This window comes from Sceloporus occidentalis, unplaced genomic scaffold (genome assembly GCF_023333645.1).
Source record: "Sceloporus occidentalis isolate IW3139 unplaced genomic scaffold, rSceOcc1.0.p SCAF_50, whole genome shotgun sequence".
NCBI classification, from domain to species: domain Eukaryota; kingdom Metazoa; phylum Chordata; class Lepidosauria; order Squamata; family Phrynosomatidae; genus Sceloporus; species Sceloporus occidentalis.
Genome location: NW_028317030.1, coordinates 3,539,285 through 3,564,615, shown reverse-complemented (window position 1 = coordinate 3,564,615; position 25,331 = coordinate 3,539,285). Strand labels below are relative to the sequence as shown.

Sequence of the window (25,331 nt, the reverse complement as noted above, 5' to 3'; positions counted from 1 at the left end):
ATTTTTCATGGAACTCAATGCATTTTACTGGAATACTAGCACCGCTGAGCATGTCCAATGCCCAATGCATGAATGATGATATAAAAAATGCTGAATCAATGTGCCTTTTATAAGATAACAAGATTCCATTATGTGTCAAATGTACAGAAATGAATAGTAAAAAAGAAGTGTGTGAGCAAAAAAAATAATAGGGAAACATATGTGGTAAAACCCTTGTTCTTGTGCCTGAGTTTCTGTGTATATACCGTATTGGCTCGGATATAGGCCGCCCCCGTATAAAGTTTGGTGCTTTTTTAAAGAAAAAGTTTGTTTCTTTAAAAAAGCACCAAAAAAACATGCTACCACTCTGTCTCCCCCCCGAGATATGCTGCCACTGTCCTCCTCCCCCCCCCCCAAAATATGCTGCCACTGTCCAACTCCCCCCCCCCCAGATATGCTGCCACTGTCCTACTCCCCCCCCCCGAGATATGCTGCCACTCTGCCGACTTACCAGAGCAGACTCCCGGGTGTCTTGCGGGGCCGGCGAGGGATATCTACACAATACGCGTATACAACTTCCGGTGCCGGCACTCAGCAGATATATATATACACTTCCCAAGTTTGCATCTGCAGTGGAAGTATTATTAAACACTCATCTACAGAGGTCAGACAGCTTATTCTTTCCTCAGAAATCTCATGGCACTGTCACAAACGCAATGGATTCTGGGTAGGCACGTGCAAATAAGGTAAACAATTTTCACCTTTAGCCTATAAATTCACTTTATACATGTATTCCTTGAAAGCAAGTGCCTGCTGTACAAGACCTTAGAGAGAATAACTTGGGAAGAACTACAATAAATTGTATGAGATTGTGGCAATGACTTAATACTTGAGGTAGCCAAGAAATACCCTTACATAAGTTATGGAGAGTAAAGGTGGTAGAAAACCCTTCCACTAGAATTAAGGGGGTAGTAGAAGCATTATTAAACACTCATCTACAGACACCAGACAACCCAGAAGGCTTGTTCTTCCCTCAGAAATCTCATGGTGCTGCCACAACCACAAGGGATTCTGGGTAGGCGCATGCAAATAAGGCTAACAATTAAGACCTTATTTGCATGCGCCTACCCAAAATCCAGTGTGGTTGTGACAGCACCATGAGGTTTCTGAGGGAAGAACAAGCCTTCTGGCTTGTCTGGTGTCTGTAGATCAGTGTTTAATAATGCTTCTACTACCCCCTTCATTTTAGTGGAAGGGTTTTCCGTCATCTTTATTCTCCATAATTTATGCAAGGCTATTTCTTGGCTACCCCAATCCTTGAGTATTAACTCAGTATCACAACTTCATGCAAGCTGTTGCATTTTCTCTCAAGTCCTTCTGTCCTTCTGTCCTTCTGTCCTTCTGTCCTTCTGTCCTTCTGTCCTTCTGTCCTTCTGTCCTTCTGTCCTTCTGTCCTTCTGTCCTTCTGTCCTTCTGTCCTTCTGTCCTTCTGTCCTTCTGTCCTTCTGTCCTTCTGTCCTTCTGTCCTTCTGTCTTTTTTTCTTTTTCACGGGATACATATATGAAATGAGTATAGAGGCAAAAGGTGAAAATTGTTAACCTTATTTGCATGTGCCTACCTAGAATGCCTTGTGTTTGTGGCAGCACTGTGAGTTTTCTGAGGGAAAAACAAGCATTCTGGCTTGTCTGGTGTCTGTAGATGCTTCTACTACTCGCTTAATTTTAGTGGAAGGGTTTTCCATCACCTTTACCCACCATAACTTATGTAAATATAAAAGTAATTTTTGGCTACCCGAAGCCTCAAGTATTAAGCCAGTATCACAACTTCATGCAACCAATTGCATCTCTGTCCGACTTTTGTGTAAAGGCTGTCCTGTACAGGGTGCAATTACTTTCAAGGGATCCATGTATAAAGTTGATATAGAGGCAAAAGGTGAAAATTGTTGACCTTATTTGCATGCACCTACCCAGAATCCCATGTGGTTGTGGCAGCACCATGAGATTTCTCAGGGAAAAACAAGCATCCTGGCTTGTCTGGTGTCTGTAGATGCGTCTACTACCTCTTAAATTTAAATGGAAGGTTTTCCCATCACCTTTACCCACCATAACTTATGTAAGGGTATTTCTTGGGTACCCCAAGCCTCAAGTATTAAGCCAGTATCACAACCTCATGTTGATGAGTCTGATAAGTGTTGATCTGGCGATTGCATCTCTTACCTGAGTTTTGTTTAAAGGCTGTCCTGTACAACGAACAATTACTTTCAAGGGGTCCGTGTATAAAGTGGATATAGAGGCAAAATGAGATAATTTTTATCCTTATTTGCATGTGCCTACCCAGGATCCCTTGAGGTTGTGTCAGCACCATTAGATTTCTGGCTTCTGGTGTCTGTCTATATTTTCCTAAATTGTGTGAACAGAAGGAAGACAAGTAAAGAGTTTGCTATTATCGTTATTGTAGCCAACTCTTTACTTGTCTTCCTTCTGTTCTTTTCTTCCCTTTTTTTCTTAACTCTCTATTCGCACAGAGGATATGACTAAAAATATGAAACAAAAGTAAAACGCAAGATCGCACTTTGTTCCGCGGTATTATATGTCGATGCTATTCAAAACTGTACAATAAAGAAATGTCAATAAACATAAGAAGCGCCAAGTGGAACATTCACTCTGCATATTTCCAAATCAATTATTGATGCTTTTTTTGGCCCATATATATTTTATGATTCCAAGATTTCTATTTTCAAATGCATAAATGCCCAGAAGAAATCTTAGAAAACCATTTCTCTTTTTGATTTTCAGTGACCTTTCTATAAAGCAACAGCAGACACTGTAGATAAGTAATCCGATGAACATTGCTTAGGAGCAATAAACACACAAAAACGAATAAATCATTTTATGTAAATAGTTATGTAAATAGTTTATGTAGATTATTTGAAATTGGGCTTGTACAAAAAGGACCTCACACTAACATCAGGATAGTTTGCAGAAAAAAACAGATTTCAGTTATTATTTATTGTTTTATATAGCGCCATCATATTCCGCAGCCCTGAATCTTATTCTTCTAGAGTGCTAGAAGAGTATTTTGAGAGTGCGGTTGTTTTATATAGCGCCATCAAATTCTGTAGCGCTGTACAATGGGTAGACAGGACGTAACATGTAGTAGATAATATAACAACAACAATGTTTTTCAGTTATATTTTCCTAAATTGTGTGAAAATATCAGGGATACATTCTGGGTCTTTGTGAATGACACAGTTTTTGTTTTTTTAAATTACTGTCAAAAATCCTCTTTAACTAAGCATTATTTATTAGCATAAGAACGCTCCACAATAAATGCCAGCCTTATATGGAAAGGAAACATTTCAAATATTTTTAAAAGAACACAAAATGCTGTAAACTTGGATAAAACAGGTGGATTAAGCTTGTGTTAAAGGCGCTGTTTTACTTGGATAAAAGTGAGCACTGGAGTATGTTAAGCAAACAAACCATAGAGAGCACTCTATTTGTTCCTGTAAATCACACAGACACTTAAGAAGTCATGTTAGTTTCTATGGCAACAGCCAATGAGTGTCTGCTTTTGCGTCACATGACAAATTAAGAGTTCCCAGCAAAAATTAAGAATGTGGCAAAATATATTATGAAAGAGTCATTTTGGGTTAAGGTCTGGGTATTTAACAGTACTTGGAATTATGTTTCCAATGCCTTATTTATTGTCATTTTTAATTATTATTATTATTATTTTGTTTGAAACATGTCACATTCAGCAGAACAGATGGAAAAGCTGTTATCGTTGAAGCGAAGTCTGGTACAAAGTTTTAAATCTCTTTGAATTAAAAAAATATATGTTTTCATAACTACTGTGTCTTTAAATATTCGTGTGTTGACCGTATATCTAAATGCAGAAAAATATGTTTTTTTGACATTTTACTAACAGTAAAACGAGTCCATTAATCCACAATAAAAAAAGAAATGATATAATTTTACTTAGCATCATCGGGAAACTGACTGGATATGGAAATATTGATATAGTGTCCCATCTAGCTTTTTAAATCATTGAGCTTTTTTTTTTTAAAAGAGAAAGTCCTAAATCAATAATGGCCACTGGGCACCATTTCAATTGAAAATCCTTTTCCACTTTGTCAGAAGACATCTAACATAGGCGTTTAATGTTTACTAGACCAAAATGCAGCCTTTGGAAATATCATGATGGCTGCAAAAATGTCTTTGTGAATGTCACTTATGCTACATTAAGTTACTTCCCAGCGCCATGGATTCCATCCAAACAGTATGTTGTTCATTCATCTAAAAGACATTGAAACCCAGTGCTAGAAGCAAGGTATGCATTACAGCAATGACGATAATGAGAGGAAATGGGTCAGATCTTATTCCGAAAGGAAACATCACCAAAAAGCCCCAAAACATTTTTTTTTTCCGTTAACAAAAGAGGAGAATTCTCATCTAGTCTTGTCTTGCAGACATAGTAGCCACTGTCTAGAAGATACCCGTCCAGAACGGGCGAGGAGACACATGAAATATCACTGATTTTACTATACATTATGCAGGGCCAGCCCCTTCCTGCAGCAGGAGCTCACTGTGGTTTGCTCTTCATAATGTATAGGTCAAGGAGCCGGAACACAACTTTCTTGCAAACTCTTTAACAATTCCCCTTTTAGTGAATAAACCCTAAAGGATTAAATGACAACGACCATAGCAAACACCCTCAGAACTCTGATTTAAATTAGTAACCGGCTGCCCATTTCAGCCATAACATTAAATTCAAAGCTCTTTAAACTCCCATCTCTTAAATTACAGATAGAAAGCAACAATGCATATTTTCCAGAATAATACATTTTTCAGTCTTATACATAAAACGAACATATGTAATGATGTCACAGATTAAAGTAAAAAAGTATACATAAAACGTATGTATACATAAAACCAACACATGTAATGATGTCACAGATTAAAGTCAAAAGTTTAGGCAAAATAAATGTATCGGGTGCCTTATGTGTAAACTATGGGGGCCACCATATTAACTTCCTATTGACAGGGTCTGCATGATTAGCCCTTCTTGTTATCTCTCTCTATTAAGTCGCTGATTGTTGTTTATTGGTTCAGGCAGCCTTTCTAGAGGTAAAGTCAGTAGAAGAGAGAGAACTTCAGGCCAGAAAATTCATTATATAATGCTGGCTGAAGGTAAACTTTTAAATTCAATGTGTCCACAACAATGAAACATATCGACATTAAGCAAAAAGTAGTTTTAGTAAATGCTAAAAGCGGCTCCCATTCAAGTCTTATAGATGAATACGACTTAGTATGCAGCATGTGTAGACCACATGTATATGTATCAATGGAATACATTTTTTTAAACAAATAGGAAATACTTAAATATACATATACAATATGTCTATAATTTATGACTGCGTGTCTCTACCGGTACTTTCCGGCTGAGTTCACTTTCTCAAAAGACTCCTACATCGATACCTTGGAAGATACAGCACTTAACGGCAAACTTCAGCACACGGAAATTCCCCCGGAGCCAACTAGGAAACCACCTTGACGGAAGCTAAGGCTTCACGGTTGGGTAAAATTGATGCAAAGAGACCCAGAAAAATCTAGTACTGTAGGATGGAAATGTTTTTTAATACTATAGACTATTCCTAGAGAGTAATACTAAAGAATACTAAAGACAGAAAGATGAATATCCTTAAAGATAAAAAGTGTGGTGTAATATTAAGCTATTCATAGCTAATTGAAAAATTAACATGCATAAAAAGTTACCTGTCATTTAATCTGTCATGATGACATCATAAGGCAACAGCCTAATCTGGGTGTGCATGAGCCTGTGTACACACACACTTATACATACATACATACATTACACACACACACATATATATATATATATATACACACATAGTTTGCGTGAAAAATCTCACTTGTTTAATAAATAGAAGTGTTGCTGAACTACATGACAGATGCCCTTTTTCCACAAAGCTTCATTATTGCTGCTGGGTTTTTTTTTTCTGGTCTGATAAAGTAAAAATAATATTGATGTTCCTTTTAATTTGACCAAAGGTCACACATCCAAATTCAGGAAACAGGGCATTCTAAATTAAGGTATTTAAGAAATCACTGAATTGTTGTTGTTATTTATCAGATCGCGTAAGAAACCATGCAGCAAGAAGCCAAGTTTACTACATAACTTAAAAGATCAAAGAAAGCATTATATCCGAATAATAAAACAAGCAGTTCACGTCTTTCATCTCTTTAACACTGTGATTATGCTACCGATTTGTCTCATAAATCATCTCCAGCTTCTCGTTATAGAAAAAAACTGCAGATGACTTCTAATGATGTTCTAATGTTCATTAATATATGAAGTTAACACGAAGGACAATCCAGTCTGGTGCCCTTAATTAATACCGAACATTCCACTAATAGTATTTCTTAGAACTAAAGTGATGTTTTCAGAGTATTTAAAGCTGGGTGATTATTTATATTCTTTAAATCGCTCCCTGCTTCTTCACAAACACTAGCAAAGCTTTTTTATTAATGATTCATTCTAAAAAAAAACAAAAAAAACACGTGAAGTATATTAGAGTGTTATGCATTTAAAAGCCCTTTAACATGAATAATTTATCAGGTTTATGGGGGAAAAAAATATTGGGCTTTTCTTGGGCACAGAGATGACTACACCCCATAAAATAAGGCTAATACTGAAAATGTAAAAAGGTTTTGTAGGAAGGTTATGGTGGGATCATGGATAAAAATGGTTAGGTCCATGTGTAGGGGATAGGCATCCACAGTAGGGCGACCAGTAGAGTGACTGTGGCATGGAAGGTAAGAACTGTTCGAAACTTATGAAAAGTGTATAAACCTTCTAAATATCGAACCAGAGCCCTCAAGATGTCTACTGCAGAAGACTTCAGAAAAAAAGCCGAACATTACAGTTGTATTTACCAATATTTAGGAAAACTAAATAGGGATACTTGGTTTAGGAGATGCAATTAGGAGGTGTAGCTCAGAGACACTGGTAGTTATAGATAAAAATGTATTTATGAGAATATTATACTATATTTTTGTGTTAAAATTAATAAACACATTCTATGTGGTTTCTGTACTCATTATTGGGACCTTTAGGACTGTAGAACACTGTGATACACTCAGCAAACACTTTGAGTTCCTAGGAAAAAGGGGCATCAGAAGAAGGAGAGTCCATAAGAGGGACAGTTAGGAGGTATGAAAAAAACATCACCCTAGTAAATTAAATAAACGTCCTGAATATCTCATAAGTAGGAGTAGGGGTTTCAGTGACCAACCTAAGTAAAAATATTGGCAGCTGCCTGATTATTACAACCCATTAAATTTAAATGCTCCCTTTGGAGAAAGCTGCCAAGTCCTTGAAAATTCACAAGGGAAAAATAGAATATAAGTGAACTCATTAGATAATTAAATATTAGAAAATAATAATAGTTCTTATACAGAAAGAAACAAGAAATAAGAGTCTCCATCCAACAGGTGGCGCTGTTGCAAGCGAGTACTCCAACCTTTCTATCCACTAGAGATGCCAACCATAATGTCTTCTTACTTAATCAATACTTACTTGATTAATAATCCAGATCTCTTGGAAAATGATGACAGAATTTTAATATCTACGTTTTAATTTCTGTTTCATGCCACTAAACAATCAAGTATCTGCTTCGTTAGGAGCAGTGTTTCAGCAGTGTTATTTGGCCATACACCAACTAATTATGATCGCTTTCCATAAAGTGCTATTGAGATGTCTTGTCAATCTTGTCACCACCAATAAAATATTTGTAAACTGGATTACTGATTATAGGGAAATTCAATTTTAATTCGAGATAAATTATGCTGAAACATTTAATAAGACTAACCATGTGGGCTTTCAGAGTGCCAGGTATTCTAACGACGCTATTGATAGGCAGTTTGCAGTAATATTAAATTGCAGGCAGAAGGAAGCCGTTACGCATCCCATCTGATACATAGTGCTTATTGTTCCGACGTAAATGGACTTAATGAAGTGGGTTATATCATTACACATAAAATCTAATTTATAAGCTGCTTGCAACTAAGCCACGTTATTCCATGTTCACAAAAAGGTTTGTGCTATCTTAAACATTTAAGACGTGTAAAACATAATGTCTACCTATTAACGGATAGACATTAGAGGGTCCCACACAGCCTTGCCAAAAGAATGCATATAAAGTACTTTATAATAATTGTCTAAAAAGAAAAAAAAATGACATTATGGAGAAGCTACAGCTCCAGAGCTATCAGAGAATGCCTTCTTTGTGGTTTGGCCATTAAAGACTTCTCTCTGATACATCAAAAGTGAATGCCCCAATCAGGAAGACAAATGTATGTTTTTTTTATATTTTTATTAATTATTATGTATTGGTTTATATAGCCCTATCATATTTTGCAGAGCTGTGCAGGGGTCTTAATTTTTCACTGAAAATTAATACTAGGTTAAATTAAGTAGTATTGATCCAGAATGTAGCAGGGTTGTCTTTGAACATCATATGATAGCATTATATGAAGTAATAAATAATAAAAAAAATAACAAACAACATGATTTTAGAACACTACAAAACATAGAATTTGTATTTTTTTTCTATAAATATTTTTTGAAATACTTAAAAATGTTTTAAATATTCAACACTTTTATGTCTGCTGCTTTATTGAACTGACGCAGCTTGAGTCAGGGGTATGTTTTCTGAAACATTTTCTCATGGGTACGAGGCTGACGCGAGTTATTAAGCGCTGCAAATTAACACTAGATAAAGATTTCCTAAATGGCGTCTAGATAATTAATCCCTAGTTCAGCAGATGCGGAATCTCAATCCAACAACGCAGAAGTTGTAAACATGAAAGAAAAAAGGCATTTTGGCACATATGGAAGGAAACATTCCATCGATGCTAATTGGTGATGATCGTACAGTAACATCCATTACTAATAAATAGCAGACACGCTATAACAGCCGCGGTAGGCATTTGTATTCTGAATGTGCGACACACTCACAGGCATCTAGAAAACCGGAATACCGGGGTGGGTATATAGGATTTGTGCATAGGGTTCGTTGAATTTAGAGGCAGATCAGTCCCGTTCGGCCCTCGTCTAGTCTGCCTATATTTCCTGCTTTAAAGACTCAAACCTTAATCAGTCGTCAGTCTCGTCTTAGATCTAGGAGCCATATGCCAATCCCATGAATGTTCAAATCCCCTCTACCACATCTGCTGGGAGGCCGATCCACTTATCAACCACCCTCTCAGTATTCTTCCTTACATTGCGTCTAATCCTCGGTTTAGATTATGACCTCTTTAGAGATAAACATAGTGGTGACCCGTTAAGATGGCTCATGTTTCTTGTACCTTTTATATTCTTCATGCTCACTAAGGCGCGATGCGTGGTTATATGTTTTTACGTAGCATTCAACATTCACTGTGCGTCTCAACATAAACACAGACAAGAAAAGGGTTATTTAGGCATATTAATTATCTATCAATGCTCTTAAATTGTTAAAAGCGATAGAAATGTAGTTTTGGGTGACACTAAAATATTTTTTTATTAAATAAAGCTATTAGACGTCGCAGTGCTACCCAAATGTAACAATGCTCCATTTTTTATTTTCTATAAAGCCTATTTCCTGACAAAAAAAGACCTAAACAGTTATAATCCATATGGTTAAAATCCTTCTCTGAGGACCAATAAAAGTGAGTGAAAACAGGCCGGCTGTCTGCGAGGAAATTCTTTCTCCGTGTAATTCCCAAGCAGTTAAAGTAGCAAATTGCTGTCCATGCGCAATGCATATTGTGCAGCTGGCTCGCTACCACTAGCAAGTCAATAAATATTTTCTCCCGGCAAAAAAAAGATCTTTAGAGCCACAGGGAATTTATATTGGAAACAACACTTTAACGCTACGGTTTTGTCAATTCCATTTCCTTTCTGCAAAATAGTATAAAGTCAGAGTAATGATCAGAAACCATGTTGATGGCTATTTGTGGTTAAAAGAAGTAGGTGTAGACAGTGGCGCATTTATCTTCAGCCACCAGCTTATCACTCCATGCCGGCGTCGTTACTACACGCTGTCGTTGTTAGTGCTGAGCGATGTCATATGACATCATATCCAAGAGCTCCGCCTTTTAAAGGCGCAAGGCATTAAGTAGATGGAAACTACAGAGGCTCTGTCCCAACACGTACTTATTTATTAAAACTACCTCTACTTTGTCCTTTGTGCTTTTCCGGCCTTTGTAAGTGTCTGTTCGGATATTCCATGCATCAATCAGTGGTAAATAGTTCAATATTTTACGGGTAAGAGATATATATTGACATCTGTCTGTGTCTTGTTTGCCATTTAATGATAGGGGTTATACTATACCACTGTACGTGTCTGTCTCACTCTATAATGATTCGAGTTATGCTGTACCACCGTCTGTGTCTGGATCACTATGTAATGTGGGAGTTGTGGTGTACTACTGTGAGGTTCAGTATATATTGATGGGAGTTATACTGTACCACCTTCAGGCTCACTATATAATCATGGAAAGTATGCTGTACCACCCTTAGTGACTGGCTTACTATTAAATGACGAAAGTTATGCTGTACTATCGTCAGTTTCTGGCTTGCTTTATATTGATTGGAATTATGCTGCACCACTGTCATTGTTTGGCTCAATATCTAATGATGGGAGTTGTATCAGTATCTAGTTCAGTATAACGATAGGAGTCAAGCTGTACCACTGACTGTGTCTGGATCACTTTGTAATGATAGGAGTTGTGGTGTACCACATTTAGGCTCAGGATATAGTGACGGGAGTTAGGCCAAACCACCCTCAGTCTTACTATTTAATGATGGGAGTTATGCTTTAGAATGGTCAGTGCCTGGCTTGTTATGCATTGATGGGAGTTGTGCTGTACCACTGTCATTGTGTGGCTCAATATATAATGATGGGATTTATGCTGTATAACCTGCCAGTATGTCTTCATACCTCTTGTGTCTCCCCCAATAAATCCAAGGCAAAGAAACAATAATTTCCAAATTGTAATCTTGAAATTATATCTATTGAGTGCAATATCTCAGTAATTATTGTCATGTAGTTATATTTACAACAAAATTTCCTGAACCTTTCAATGGTAAAAATTGGAAACAGCACGATTTGTTGACTTTTACCAAGAAACTGCAGATTAAATCTTGTGTTTGAATAATGCAGTTAGATTGAGTGATATCCTGTTAGCCACGTTTCTACCCCCTCGGGGTACATTAAGCTGCATTTTATCTTCATTCGGTGCTGGTTTGAATTGATTTGCTAAATAAATTTAAAGTCGGGGGGGAAAAAAAACAAACTTAGGAGCCAGTTTCCAGACAATCTGCTGATTGTTCCGTTACGCTTTTTTTTTTCTTTTCTTGTTTATAATGGACCAAAAAATAAATGAGGCATGTAATATTCTCCTAATGGCTGGAGTTTCCAGGACTTCACACAGCATGGTCTTTGTGAAACTTTTTTCTGCAGATGAGACGTTATCAAAGAGCCACGTTTCCTAATACATTATAATTGTATCTTTTTGGAAGCATCTGCCACCTTCACTTAGAACCCAGTCTTTTCTAACGCAACACGGCATCATCTTTCCCAGTGACGGCAAATGCCCAAAGCTTTCCCAGAATTTAAAGGTGCTGTCCCACTCGCACAGAACATTAACCTCTGTTATATTACCTAAATGAACCTTAGCGGATCTGTGATTTTATTCTTTCTTTTATGAAGTTTAAATCAAATTAAAAGAACTAAAACAGTTTTAAGAAGGCTTTTATGTTCCTGTGGCAAGAACCAATCGGCGGCTATGACAAGTGAATAATGAATGATAATTGAGAACAAATTTTACATTGTATGTGCTGTTGATATTTAGTTAGACGCCTGAAGAAGAGGTTAAAATTTTCTTCTACTGAGCCAATCAAGTTTTACTTTACTTGTTTCCTTTCCTTTACTTTGATATGCATTTAGCTTAGGGAGAATCTGAAGCTGCACAGCTGCAGCCTCCCTCCTCCTCCGTGATCTAACGGTTCCTGCAGTGAAGCAACCAATTAATGTTGATTAGAAATGGGAGCGCTTCTTGTGCATGTGCAGTGGGGTCTCAATCTCTGCAACGTTCGCAGAAGAGCCAGCGCTGGGGCTGACTTGCAGTAAGTGGGGTACTCTGGAGGGGGGCAATTGTCTTGCCCCATGGACGTATAAAATGTCATTCCTTCACATCTTATTTCACAGATATATGATTCCAAAGCATTTTTTTTTTTTTTATATATGCAATTACTGAAAATAAAATCAACACCTTTAGGCAGCTGTTTTCAATTTTCAAATCTGGAATGAATTATGTGGACATAAAACCTCATATACATCCATCAGCTGGATTTCAAGAGCATTTCAAGAGCTTTTTTTTTAAATGAGGTGTTTTCCGGAGAGACACCAGTTCCATTAGCCAGAACTGGAATGCCTATCGTTTAGAATGTGTAGATAGCTCTTTAACAAGGGGTAATTTAACCCTTCTAATGCCAAAACATTACAGTTGTGTATAAGAAATGGAGGGTATGAAAGCCGATATGCTTACGGGTGAATGAATGAACTCGGTGAGACCAGGGCTGTTTGAGTTATTCATTGTTACTGTTACTGTTACTTTAGACTAGTTTTTAGTAACTCTCTACCAACACCCAGGGCATTTTCCAGCTAACTAGACCTTGGCCAGTTGTAGGCCCCATGCCACAAAACTGTGGGCCAATCCCCCCCATTAGGCGATCAGTCTTACGTAATGGGTCAGTTGGGAGATCAGAGATCTCTCTTGTGGCCTTGCTGGAACAGCCTCCATAACACACAACATCTGTCTATCATGTTCTTAAGAGGTGGAGGACCGAGATATGATGTAATATCTTGGCGCTTAGCAGACAGAGAACATCGACATGGAGGTGAATGCTGGCGTCAGCTGGGGCACCCCCAAAACTAAGTACTACTGCTTCCACCAAGGGCTCAGTAAATGAACACCCAATATATCTGCTCTCTGACTAAAATGAGTGTTCACTTAAATACTTAGAATTTAGAATTACGGAATAACGTAACTTTTACACCACCAATGATAAAGCACAATATCTGAAGCGGAAAGTCCAAAGCCAATAAAGAACATCAAAACAGCAAGGCTGCTGAGTCTCAACGTCAGAAGGCAACATTCCAAAATCAGTTACTTCACCTGGTTTTATTGTGGAATTTTGGTGCCGTGCATACATGTTGTTATGTACGTTATCATGTATCATGTAACTGCAGAGTTATATGACGGGTCGGTGGCCCTCGATGTGACAACCAATTACTTTTGGGCTTAGTTTTCTTATTGGTTTACAATAATAGCACTCATATTAGCAAATTAAATGGCTATCACCCCGACCATACAGAAGACCACAGCAATGGAGCAAATTTAAGTTCAATTCTATAACTTTCAATTTGGGGGGGGAAACTGGTGACTCATCGACAAAACAGGAAGACCCTCTCGGGCAGTACAGGAGCCCGTTCTCTCCATGCTGCGCAATTGGATCCTGATTGTTAGGTAAAGACTTAACATCTCTTCATTCTCCGCAGAGGCCGATGTGGCCGGCTGTGTGGCTAGAGCGCCAGCTCCTGTAACGCTGGAGACCAGCTTCTTCAACTGTGCTAGCCTTACTTTTCAAATAATTAACCTGTTTTTTATTATTTTTTCTTCAAAATAAAAAAAACATGAATAGCGCTTTAGAGTGCCAGGTCCAATCGTACCTTTCAAGACCAGTCCTGAGCATTGCATCTCAATAATTCCAGCTGACACAATGGTCTTCTCCAAAGTGCATCAGCATAGTGCGGCCTGCCATTTTATACGTGCTAAAGTGTCGCTACCTCAGAGGAAAACTACTAATTTAAAAGTTTCTTTTCATTTATTTAAAATGTTACATTATCTAATAATATTAATAATGAGAAAATATAGGCATGTTAACCCCTATCAAACCTCCCGTGGTGTCATGTGTTATTTTAGATTAGATTTAAATACCATATTATAATATATACTATTATAATAACATTTTAATTTTCCAATTAGATTATGTACATGGTCCAGTTCAAAGGATTCTACGTTTACTTTATGGTGAGTTTCTCGAGCTCACACCAATACAATCTTTTATTTCCCTATGTGCTGCGTTCACTAGTGCCACTATTCTGATGTCTTGAGTTTTCTATATCTCCCTCACCTATAATATAACTAGAAATGGGTTATTCAGTTCTATTCACTAAGAAGTTGAGTGGTCAGTTGAGTATTAACCACACAAGCCATATAGAGCACCCGTGTGTTACCTGTTGTGTGGATCCCCCATGCGTGGCAGACTATTGCACCCCTAGCAGGTGCCACATCTAGTCCCACACATTCTAGCCATTTACTGGGGAGACCACCAGTGCCCCCCTTGGTCAGGCAGCTACATGAATCACGTGGCAATAAGACCAACCCTATGTTAAATACACACATCATTTTATTTCCAAAATTGCCCCTGTATAAAAAAAAAACAACCAGGGGGTATCGCAAACGGGTAAAAGGATAAAAAATAAAATCAACATATTTAAACATTACAGACACTTCCCCGATATTTTCCAGCATTGTGATCTGTCCATAAATAAACAAAAAATAAGGTTGTGCAAATGATAAAATCTCAATATCTATATATATATATATATATATATATATATATATCCTTCAGATTGTCAGGATATACCGGTTTGTCTTGTCACTTCTAGTTTTGAATGCATGGACTGTAAGAAGCGCTGCTGCTATATAAAAAATGGTTAATAATAATAATTATATATATATATGAATGATAATGATCTACTCACAGGGTGACTGTTTTGTTGGGCAGTAAGAAAGGCTGTAGTGTTTCCATTAAGTCCCCTCCATTGCAGATGACCTTTATGTGGATGGGTTTTTGCCTCCCGAGTCCTTTGGAGCGCTCGGCCGAGCACAGGCAGCTGTCAATAATGAGGTCCGGGCAAATCCGGCTAGCAGGCAAGCTGCCTGCGAGAGCTAAAAGCGAGACACAGTACAGAAGGAGCAGCTGCGCACCATCCATGTTAGGACATCTTCGGAACTTGAAGAATTCAAAATTTCATTCCTTCGGAAAAACAAAAAAGTTGCCGGGAATTATTTTTATTACATACGCAATAAAGTGATTTCATCTTCGCTCCGGTCATCCGCCTGGAAGAAAACCGAGAAGTATGTTAAAGTTTATCAGAACCAGTCAAGGGGAGGGGGTAAAAAGTTGTAAAAAAGAAAAAGTGTGTTAGACTTCTGCTGTCAGCAGCACACTCCATTCCTCATTCACCTCCTCCTCTTTCCTGATCACTCATTCCCGTCCCTCCTCCGAATGTTTAAAGCTTTGCTTCCCATCATCCAGTATGTGTCCCCGATCTCAGCGACACTTATTACTCTGAGCCACGGCTGACACTGTTGTGTTCACTGCCTCGCTACAATTGTTTCATCGAGTGAATGTCAAAAGCAGACTTTTTAGCAAAATAATAATTATTATTGTTATTGTTTTTTTAGATAGCGCCATCGTATTCTGCAGAGCTGCACAACGGATCATCAGGAATTATGAATGAATATAGAACGCAACAATTTGACTTAGAAAAAAAGTCAATGAAAGGTTTAGATTTAAAAGCTGTGTTAGAAGGAGGAGAATTGTTATAACAGGAGGTCGTCATCTGAAGCTTAGTAATGTAAGGAAGTTTTATTTTACTGAGAGGGTCGAAGATACATGGAACAGCCAACCAGCAGAAGCAGTAGGGACTAATACAGAGAGGGGATTTAAACATGCATGGGATAGGCATATGGCTCATGAATCTAAGACGAGACCGATGACTGATTAAGGTTTGAGTCATTGAGTCTAGATGGGCTGAATCTGTGTTTCTATGATTGTGTTAGCTGGATATCTACATATGTATCATACTGTAGTTACAAAACAGAGGGTATTATACTGTATAGCATTTATATATACTATTGTATACCAACTATTTATATATATATATATATGGTACCGTTGAGAAGTTTGGGTCACTTAGAAATGTCCTTGGTTTTATAAGAAACGCATTTTTTTCCATTAAAATAACATGAAATGGATCAGAAATTCAGTGCAGACGGGGTTAATGTTGTAAATGACTATTGTAGCTGGAAACGGCTGATTGTTAATCTTCATAGGCGTACAGAGGCCCTTTATCACGCCCATCACTCCTGTGTTCCAGAGGCCCTTTATCACTCTCATCACTCCTGTGTTCCAATGGACCTTTATCACTCCCATCACTCCTGTGTTCCAATGGCCCTTTATCACTCCCATCACTCCTGTGTTCCAATGGCCCTTTATCACTCCCATCACTCCTGTGTTCCAATGGCCCTTTATCACTCCCATCACTCCTGTGTTCCAATGGCCCTTTATCACTCCCATCACTTCTGTATTCCAATGGCCCTTTATCACTCCCATCACTCCTGTGTTCCAATGGCCCTTTATCACTCCCATCACTCCTGTGTTCCAATGGCCCTTTATCACTCCCATCACTTTTGTGTTCCAATAACAAGTTGTGTTCCCTGATCCAAGATTAAGTTTAAAAGGCTAAATTGTCGTTAGAAAACCCTTTGGCAATTATGTTTGCACTTTATTAGGTAAAAACATGCAAATAAAGACACAATATAATTTCACAGATTTTTTATTGGCTTTGTTCTCTGCATGTGCTGTTTGCACTAGATGTCATTTTTTGTCTTCTTTAATATATAGAATAACAAATTAGTATAATCATAATTTTTACTAATTTCATGCGAGTTGAATATTTTAAACGGAGTATTTTAATCATTCAGTGTTTAAGTAGTTTTGTACAAATAGCACGTAAAGCCAATTATACCTCGCAGTATAGAAATACTAAATCTTTTTTTTCTTCAATGAAACTCATACCTTCATGTGATGGTTTTCATCATTTTTGACCTCCTGATACTAGAACTTTAACATTCCAACCAACGTATCACGCTGACTCTTTCCCAGTCGCAGTCTAAACAATGGAGACTTTTGCTAGCATTAGGAGAATATTGTTTATATCAAAGTGGATCTGTTCCTTTTCCAAACGCATTACAGGTCGCTTAGGTACTTTAAGGCAAAACCTTCCCAGAAATGATTATCAAATGAAATATTTTTGAAGGGAATCCTTATTTTTCATCTGACACTAAAGCAGGCAGTGATGGTTTGTCGCCATAGAAACCAAAAAAAAAGCTTCTTACAAGTGTGTGTTCTGTTTTTATGAGGCTTAACCTTCAGAATAAAGAATAAAATGACAAACATGCTAAGATCAATTAGCTATTAATGGAACAACAGCTGAATGCATTTACAAATAAGCAATATATATATATATTTTTTTTTATATTTTTATATGTTGCTGCAATATTTTAAGCAATATATTTGTATATCTATCTATTAAGCCATGTTTCTATTTTCACTTTTTGCGCATGATTATTCCTCCCCACTTTTGTATGGAATATGGTTGCTCCTTCCTTTGAAAGCAGGTTAGTTCAGGGTAGAAATTTAATTAGTTATGTGGATTTTGTCATTAAAATAGTAAAGCAGTAAAATAGTCCATTACATTGAAATCAATTTTCTCCTTAACAGCGCAATCTATCGGTTGCTTTCATAATCAGAATAAGAATCTGCGATGGATCCATCTTGGTTGTGATAAAGTTCCATGCGCAGGACACAGATTTCTATGCAATTCATTTTTTTCCCCTTTTTTGTTAGTTCTTTGGCATTTAGTGATGACCAAGGTCAATCAGAACAATAAAACCATCATTTCAGTCTTTCTTCCAAAATTAAAATCACTAACATTGGCAGGGAAATAATAGTAGTATAATAATAGTTCATGGCGTCGTTGGCGGTGGGTTGATATGTGATATGAGACACAGAAACCTCTGAAGTCTTCTGGGACTCATATAACTTCCCCCCTAGAGTGTAATAAAGAAACCAAGCCATTATTTGTGATCGTGATCTTGACTTCTACCACTACTACTGGGAGGCTGTTCAAGTGATCTACTACCCTCTCGATCTTGTCCACATATCACTTTATTCTGTGGAGTATAAGTTTGTGGATCTGTGTATACTTCACAGTATAAAATAAATATGCCACCTTGGCTGAAGTGGAGACCCTCATGCGCAAACATTGTACAAAGTGGTAGCAATCCTTTAGCCATAAGGCACGGAAATGGTGCCTACAGCGCTGTCACCGCTAAAAGCAGCTGGGATTGTAGAGGGGAGTCCGTTTTATGTCCATTTCCATCAATATCCCATGGTAATGCACAGCACATTTGTCAATTTCCCATGTATGTTCCGAATGAATTATTGATTTCCCGTCGTCTATAGGAAGCGTTATAAATGTGGAGTGATCTGCAACAATAAAAATAGCAGACATGTCCGGCGATACAACGTAGCAGCGGTGACAGGTGAATCCCAGCTTCTGCCGGAATTATTCTTCACAGCTCATAACTCTCAGATATGGCACAGGGAGCGAACAATGAGTGCTCAGGACTAATTATGTCTGTCACAATTATCCATCTCCGCATCATTCACTAGAGCTCACTTCAATGGCTTGTGGTTTATTTATTTGTTTACTTATTTATTTACTTTACACTTTGATGAAGGTCATTCTGGTAGAAAGTTACGGCGTTATCAGCAACTCCATTGGCTGCTGGTGTCCTAACCGGTTAATTATGAGACCTGCTTTCTGCCTGTAGTTTATGTTGGCTGGGAGGGTGGTAGATGAGTGAAACAATTCCCCTGGAGAAGTGATAGAGGCTAATTTAAACATGAATGAGATAAGTACCGGTATATGGCTTCTGAATCTAAGACAAGACCAAGGACTGATTAAAGGTTGTGTCTTTAAAACAGGAAAAACTGTCAGACTAGACGGGCCAAATGGGTCTGATTTGCTGTCACATTCTATGTTTCTGTGTTTTCCTTTAGATAGATGATACCTTTATCAGCATACAGCCCAACATTTCAGGTGTACAGATCAGGAGGCCCATTTTGGTGGGTGGCTAGAGGTGTGGAGGGTAGTTAGAGGTGGTGGGACAGGAGGCAGAGATGGATGGGGCTAGAGGTGGGACAGGTTTTGGCCAGAGGCTGGACAACCTACACTCCTTACCCAGAAGAGCCACGAAGGCTCTCAGATTTAGAGGGTCTGAGACTGGAACAACTTTTCCCTGCTTTACTCCTATAATTTAGTTTCAGATTAAAAAAATATACAATTTTACAAATGAAAATTATTATTTACAAATTTATATAGCGCCATCATATTCCACTTGACCAAAGAGGTCAAGCTGTACATCACATATGTTAGGAGGACATCACATCACAAAAGGTTAGGAGGACCTTGTTCAATCAATCTTACAAATCTAGAAATCTGACCAGTAGCCATGTAACTTCTGTATTTTAGTGTATTTTTCGGTAAAAAAAAATACATTTATCTAATTATTTAGATACAAAACATGTAAAAATGTGAGCACCAGCATTATCTAATAAAACATAGAAATACTTTTCCCAAAGCATTTCACATTTATGTAAAGTCTTTTTTACGCTTTGATATTTTTACCTGCTAATACAAAAGAGGATGTCATGATCAATATTGTCAAAATCATCAGAACAAAAGCGCCTTTATCCAAATAATGAAAGACAGTATCATTCCAGCAGTCTTCCCAAATCAAAATTAACATTAATATAATCCGGGACATTGTGGTGAAAGAAAGACAAAAAAAAAAAATGCAATTTAAAGGTATTCTCCGATAAAGATAAATTGGAGATTATTGTACTGCAGTGTTCTATGGGTCATTCACATGCAAATTATAACACAGAAAAGACAATCTTACCGTCACATTTCTGAATGTAAAACCAGAACGCTATTCATTTCTTTAGGAAACTAAAGCCTTTCAGCTCTTGATGCCCGAGGTAAATCAAAATGCCGCAATGTAAAATACATTAAACTGACATGTACTTTGTCGAGAGTTTGCCAAGATGTAATCAATTCTGCGAGAGCTATTGTCATTTTGAAATCACAGTTTGAAGGTAAGATTAGAGATACGCGGGCTTTGACAAAGGACCCGTGTCTCATATAGCACTGGCTGAATTTACTAATCTGTGAGTTGTAGCATTATGAAAAATGTCAAGGTTAACTATGCAATGGCAAAAGGCAGCTTGCCCTTCATAAGGAAAGAAACTCTTAAGGGGTCTCTTACAGCTTCAAACCATGGTATGTCTCCCTGTATCTCCACCAAGAGCTTCCAAGACAAACGACCCACTGATACTAAATGGTTAATCAGGGAAACGAACCCTACATATCTCCCATATAAAATGCTAGACTACTGATCCTAGGCAAATGGTGATGGCTATTCCTAAACCCTGGTCACTTTCAGTCATGGTCATCTCAGTACCATTAATTCCACCGCTCTTGAGTCCTTCCCCAAACTATGAAGGCATCCCACCTACAACAGACCTAAAATTCTCACAGGTGAGAGAGTCGTATGCAGAGTTTCTACCTCCCTGTGCACGTAGAATCATGTTAAATAAAAATGCATATTTTTGTAATACACTAGAATTGTTGTTCAAGAACTATTTGTAAAGTGATATACTCAGTGTAAGCTAGCAGGTTATGCAGAAGACATCTCCATATAAAAAATGGAACCAGCATACAGTAAAAATAATGATAGTGAGTATAATTTCTCGTCAAGACCTATTTAATAAGCTACAATGTATGTCTCCGAGTCTTACAATACGCTGTAGCCTTGGAAAGGGCTTACAGAGATTGCCATCAAATGTGATGAGGGAGAGTGCTAGTAGACCTTGTGGAGTGCACAATTTTCTTAAAATTTTCTTTAAATACACCGATCGGCCATAACATTATGACACCGATATCTGGTTAGGCAGCAAGTGAACATTTCATCCCCAAAGTTGTTGTGTTAGAAGACGGAACAATCGGCAAGTGTAAGGATCTGAGTGACTTTGACAAGGACCAACTTGTGATGGCGAGACGACTGGATCAGAGCATCTCCAAAACTTTATTTAATTCGTTAAAATTTAGATTACTCAATTGACTTATATGGCCTCTTATGAATGGGTAAAGGCTACAGATGGTGAGCTGGACATATAAAGAGATCAAGGAATGAGTATCTTATAGCCAGATTGTGATTGGAACCAAAATGCTTTAAGAAGTAAGTGGCAGTAAGGAGGTTCCATTGGATTTAATCCATAACCAAAGAGAATGAAGTGCGACATATTGATTTTATCCCTTTTCTGTAGAGGTACTCAATGGGTTTACTTCCTTTAGTAAGTATATATATTATATTATATATATATTTATATATATATATAAAAAATCTGTATAAAACACCAACAATTAAACCCCTTAAGGACAATGGGCAGTCCCTAAACCCATTAAAAACAATGGATTTTGAGCCCTTACATGTACGGGCTTTGTCATTAAGGGGTTAAGCAGTGATTTTTACAATATAAACAGTCAAGGCGTATGACAAAACTAGTACTGACAGACAAACCAATACATTAGGAAGAGAGGGCCCTGCTCGCAATATATAAAACTGAGGCAGCAGATGGAAGACTTGATCTGTACTGGAACTTGACAAAATCGGATACCATAAATAACCTCTACTGCTGTAATTGTTGAGTAAAAGGTCAAATTGTTGTTCCATTGTACATCATTCAGAGCAGACACGGAACACTTTTCAGCTTTAGTGCATTCATCTCAAAGCAGAAAAAAATACAATAAAAAAGGAATAATGTGAAAATGAAACACTCCTACATTTTACAAAATAGAAAACCAAGCATGGAAAATAAAACCATCGTAATCCCGCTGTGGAGCTTTAAATAAAAAAAAAAAAAAACTTTTAATAAGTAATGATAGAATTGCAATTTTCAAATGTTCACTTAGCAACCAAATCTTAAAATGTTTCCAGCTCCCGGTGGGTACTTGAGCTTTTGCTGCTTTCCCTTCTAATGTATTTTGCATCATTATTGGCCTCAAAAAAAGGATAAACCTTTGATAATATGATCAAGATCTGACACATCACAAACCTCCAGCTCATCTGTGGAAAGCTCAGATAAACTCCAAAGTGAATGGTATTAATAAAGGACAAAGAACGCACAGAAGATATCTTTCACTCTCCAATATTTTGTGAGTCCTAAAATGAAACCCTGGCATGTTCCAAAAAAGAGAGTCTTAGGTCTTAATGACATGCATGGACAACTAATACAATGTAACTTAATGGGAAACTTCCATAACTAGTATCAGATGGAAACATATTTTAAAGCATATTGCATTATTTACCCTTTTATAAGATTTATTTTTTTGGAGTATGTTTTTAGACAGTTTCATATTTGTCATATATATGGGCTCTTGTTATCTTGGCTCAGTCTACTAGAAACATACGCTTATCATAATCCTTACCATACTGCCGTGTAATAATCCTTGGAATGTCTCAGTCTAGTGATTAAAGGGGTAGTCTATGCTTATTAAAATAAACTGTGATTAGCCCTAACCCTCTCTGAGAGGCGAATGTATTTGGGGGACTCTGCAGTTTCCTTCCATGAATGTCTGGAGTGTCCCTTTAAGGTCTATCAAGGAAAAGGCACCATTGGTTAACTTTCTCCATACCACATAATATGTCCACGCACGTCCCGTTGCTGTAAGCACAATCAGATCTATGCAAGGGAGGAAAAGAGAGGACAGAACATCATAGGGCAAATGATAAGAAATCCTGACAGTTTATTACTCCATCAACAATACATTGTAGAGAAAACCACAGGGGACAAAAGAGAACGTCTAATGCATGTTGGACCAAAAATGATCAAAATGGCCCACGGCTAAGCCCCAATTTCGGCATGAATGCATCAACACTGATGAAGTAATACAGATTCTGGATCATGTGCTGTTTGAGTGAAGATTACCCTTTCTACCAGGGGTCCTACCCAGCACCTTTACCCCTTTTTTTGTATATATATAATCTACGCATTAGAGTGGTTTATTAGCATTGTCATAAACAATGTTGTGCTTGAGCAGGGAAAGTCACTCACAATATCACATGCTCGCTTACAATGGCAGCCTCCAGGTCTGCAGATAAAAGATGTTTCTTGGAACAGAAGGAAATAAAATCCACTCTTGTTTGATGCTTAACTACATTTTTTATGCAACATTGTACTTAATGCTCAAATATTAACACCCTAGGGTTCAGGGATTGACCATTCACCAAGGAACTCCCGGGTTCCACAAATTAATTTAGGTTTCCTATAAACCTTCAACATCTGAGATAATTCATTCACCACCCTCTTGTCATTAAGTAAGTTTTGTATTAATGGTAAAGCAGAACAGCCAAAGGGAATCCTGCAAAGAACTGAGCCCTAAATCAGAATATACTTAACGAGTATACTTGTGCATTCGAATTCATATGAACTTGGTTTTTAATGAAAATTGACTGTTTCTTACATTCGTACAAATCCCCCAAAACGAGGGCGATTCCAGATGAAACTAATAAAAATGAAGTGCCAAAATGTTGTTTCATTTGTTTGCCTGGTATATATATGAGTGATCTCTTCCTCTCACACATTTTCTGGGACGGTTACCAGTAATTATAAGATGTTGCTTTATCTGGGGTCACACAGGCTTAAACACACTATTATTAAAAAAAAATTGCAGTATTCTCAGAAAATGTGTTTAAGGTTGAAAGTGGGTACATGTGTTAAGCATACAGAGTCCAATAAATCTAACAGGTGCTGATTATTAAGTATTAGCAAGTGTGTGTGGTCTCCGCATCTGCCAGGAAATCTGTGGAGATACGAAAAGGGGCAGAGAAGTAAGCCGAGCAGGTGGGGGAGCACAGACAAGGCTGGGGGGGCAGAGAGAGAGAGAGACATGTTTATTAAAAAAAGGCCCTGGATTTCCTCCGAAAAGACATTTCGAATTAGTCAAAAAACCGAAACGAATAATTTGTCCAAAATGATTTTTGACCTTGTGTACAAGTCTATTAACGAGTATAGATTAGTGGTGGATGAGCCAGCTGCATCATGTCGCAAGCCTAGCATGAATTAGCCAATCCAACCCACAGGATTTACAGGGCTCTGGAGTAGGTCTTTCTGAGTGCATACAAGGACCTAAAGACAAATGAAGGAAAGAAGGTTTAGCCAGTTTGGCTCCAGCATGGGCTCCTCTTTTCCCACTAACCTTTTTTGTTCAGAGTGGAGAAAGCAAAATTTTAATTCATAGCACAATGCAGGAAAGTGTCAATAAACTAAACTTAGCAATTCTAATACTTCACCACTGTATGATCTCTTGCTTTAACCTCTTGCTGGATGGGCATGTCTAATCCACTGTGTAATCATTTTATTGCTATAAAAAGACAGGCCTATAACTTAATTCTATTTGCATTTTTTTTATACACAGTAGACATCTTCAAAGAACAATAAAACCTTTCAAAGTTTTCTGATTTTAGAGGCTGCTACATTGTTTCTTTCTCTTAACAATAATCGTTTGATACATAAGTCATGATGACATTTTTATACCTGGCCCTCATAAAATTTGATGACAGATTAGAACCAATTGCCCAATCTGGTCTACAGATCCTCCGGGTAAAAAAGCCAACATCTGTTCTTGATTTTATTTCCACATCTATCCCGTGGTTGTTCTACCCTCATGTTTTGTTAGGTCATACGGCTTCAAAAATCAAACTTCCAAGTTCTCAACACTATTTGAACTTTGTAGATGTATGACATCATTGGCTCTAAAAAAAAAAAAGAAAAAAAAAGCCTGCCTTAATAATAGAAGCATTTGCCTGCCCCTAATACAGGTATTTACTGTGTAGCCTGGGTTTTTTATGAATTATCATTTTATATCCGGTGTCGTATTATAGTCTGGAAGATCTTATTGGCTCGCATACTATCTTACAATCACAATCACGGTTCCTATAAATTTCTTTCACATACTAATGGATTCAGCTACCGGCTACCTAGAGGAAAGCGAATGAACAATAACTGAAACCATATGGGCATGAATTCTTGTTACCTTGCCAAGTATTTTTTTTATGAGCTATGTAGCGTGTTATTTCTCTTGCCACCTCATTTGTGCTATTTGAGAACTTTATTAAGGCCATTAAGATTTTACCAACAAGTTTAAAAGAGACGGTTCCAAACTCAAGAGTCTTTATTGCGCATTGTATATAAAGACCCTGCAATTTAAGCTATCCGAGAAGGTGAAGTATATAAAAAA

The 25,331-nt window shown here is 37.5% G+C and overlaps 1 protein-coding gene across 1 annotated transcript in view; it reads right to left on the bottom strand.

The window, feature by feature from the left end:
• LOC149288665 (adhesion G protein-coupled receptor A3-like) overlaps positions 1-15,112 on the bottom strand; it is a 166,064-nt gene extending 150,952 nt beyond the window's left edge. The window contains exon 1 of the mRNA XM_089491379.1: positions 14,880-15,112. Within this exon, the coding sequence (XP_089347505.1) occupies positions 14,880-15,112 (233 nt within the window). The remainder of the gene's footprint in view (positions 1-14,879) is intronic.
• Positions 15,113-25,331: the final 10,219 nt, after the last annotated feature.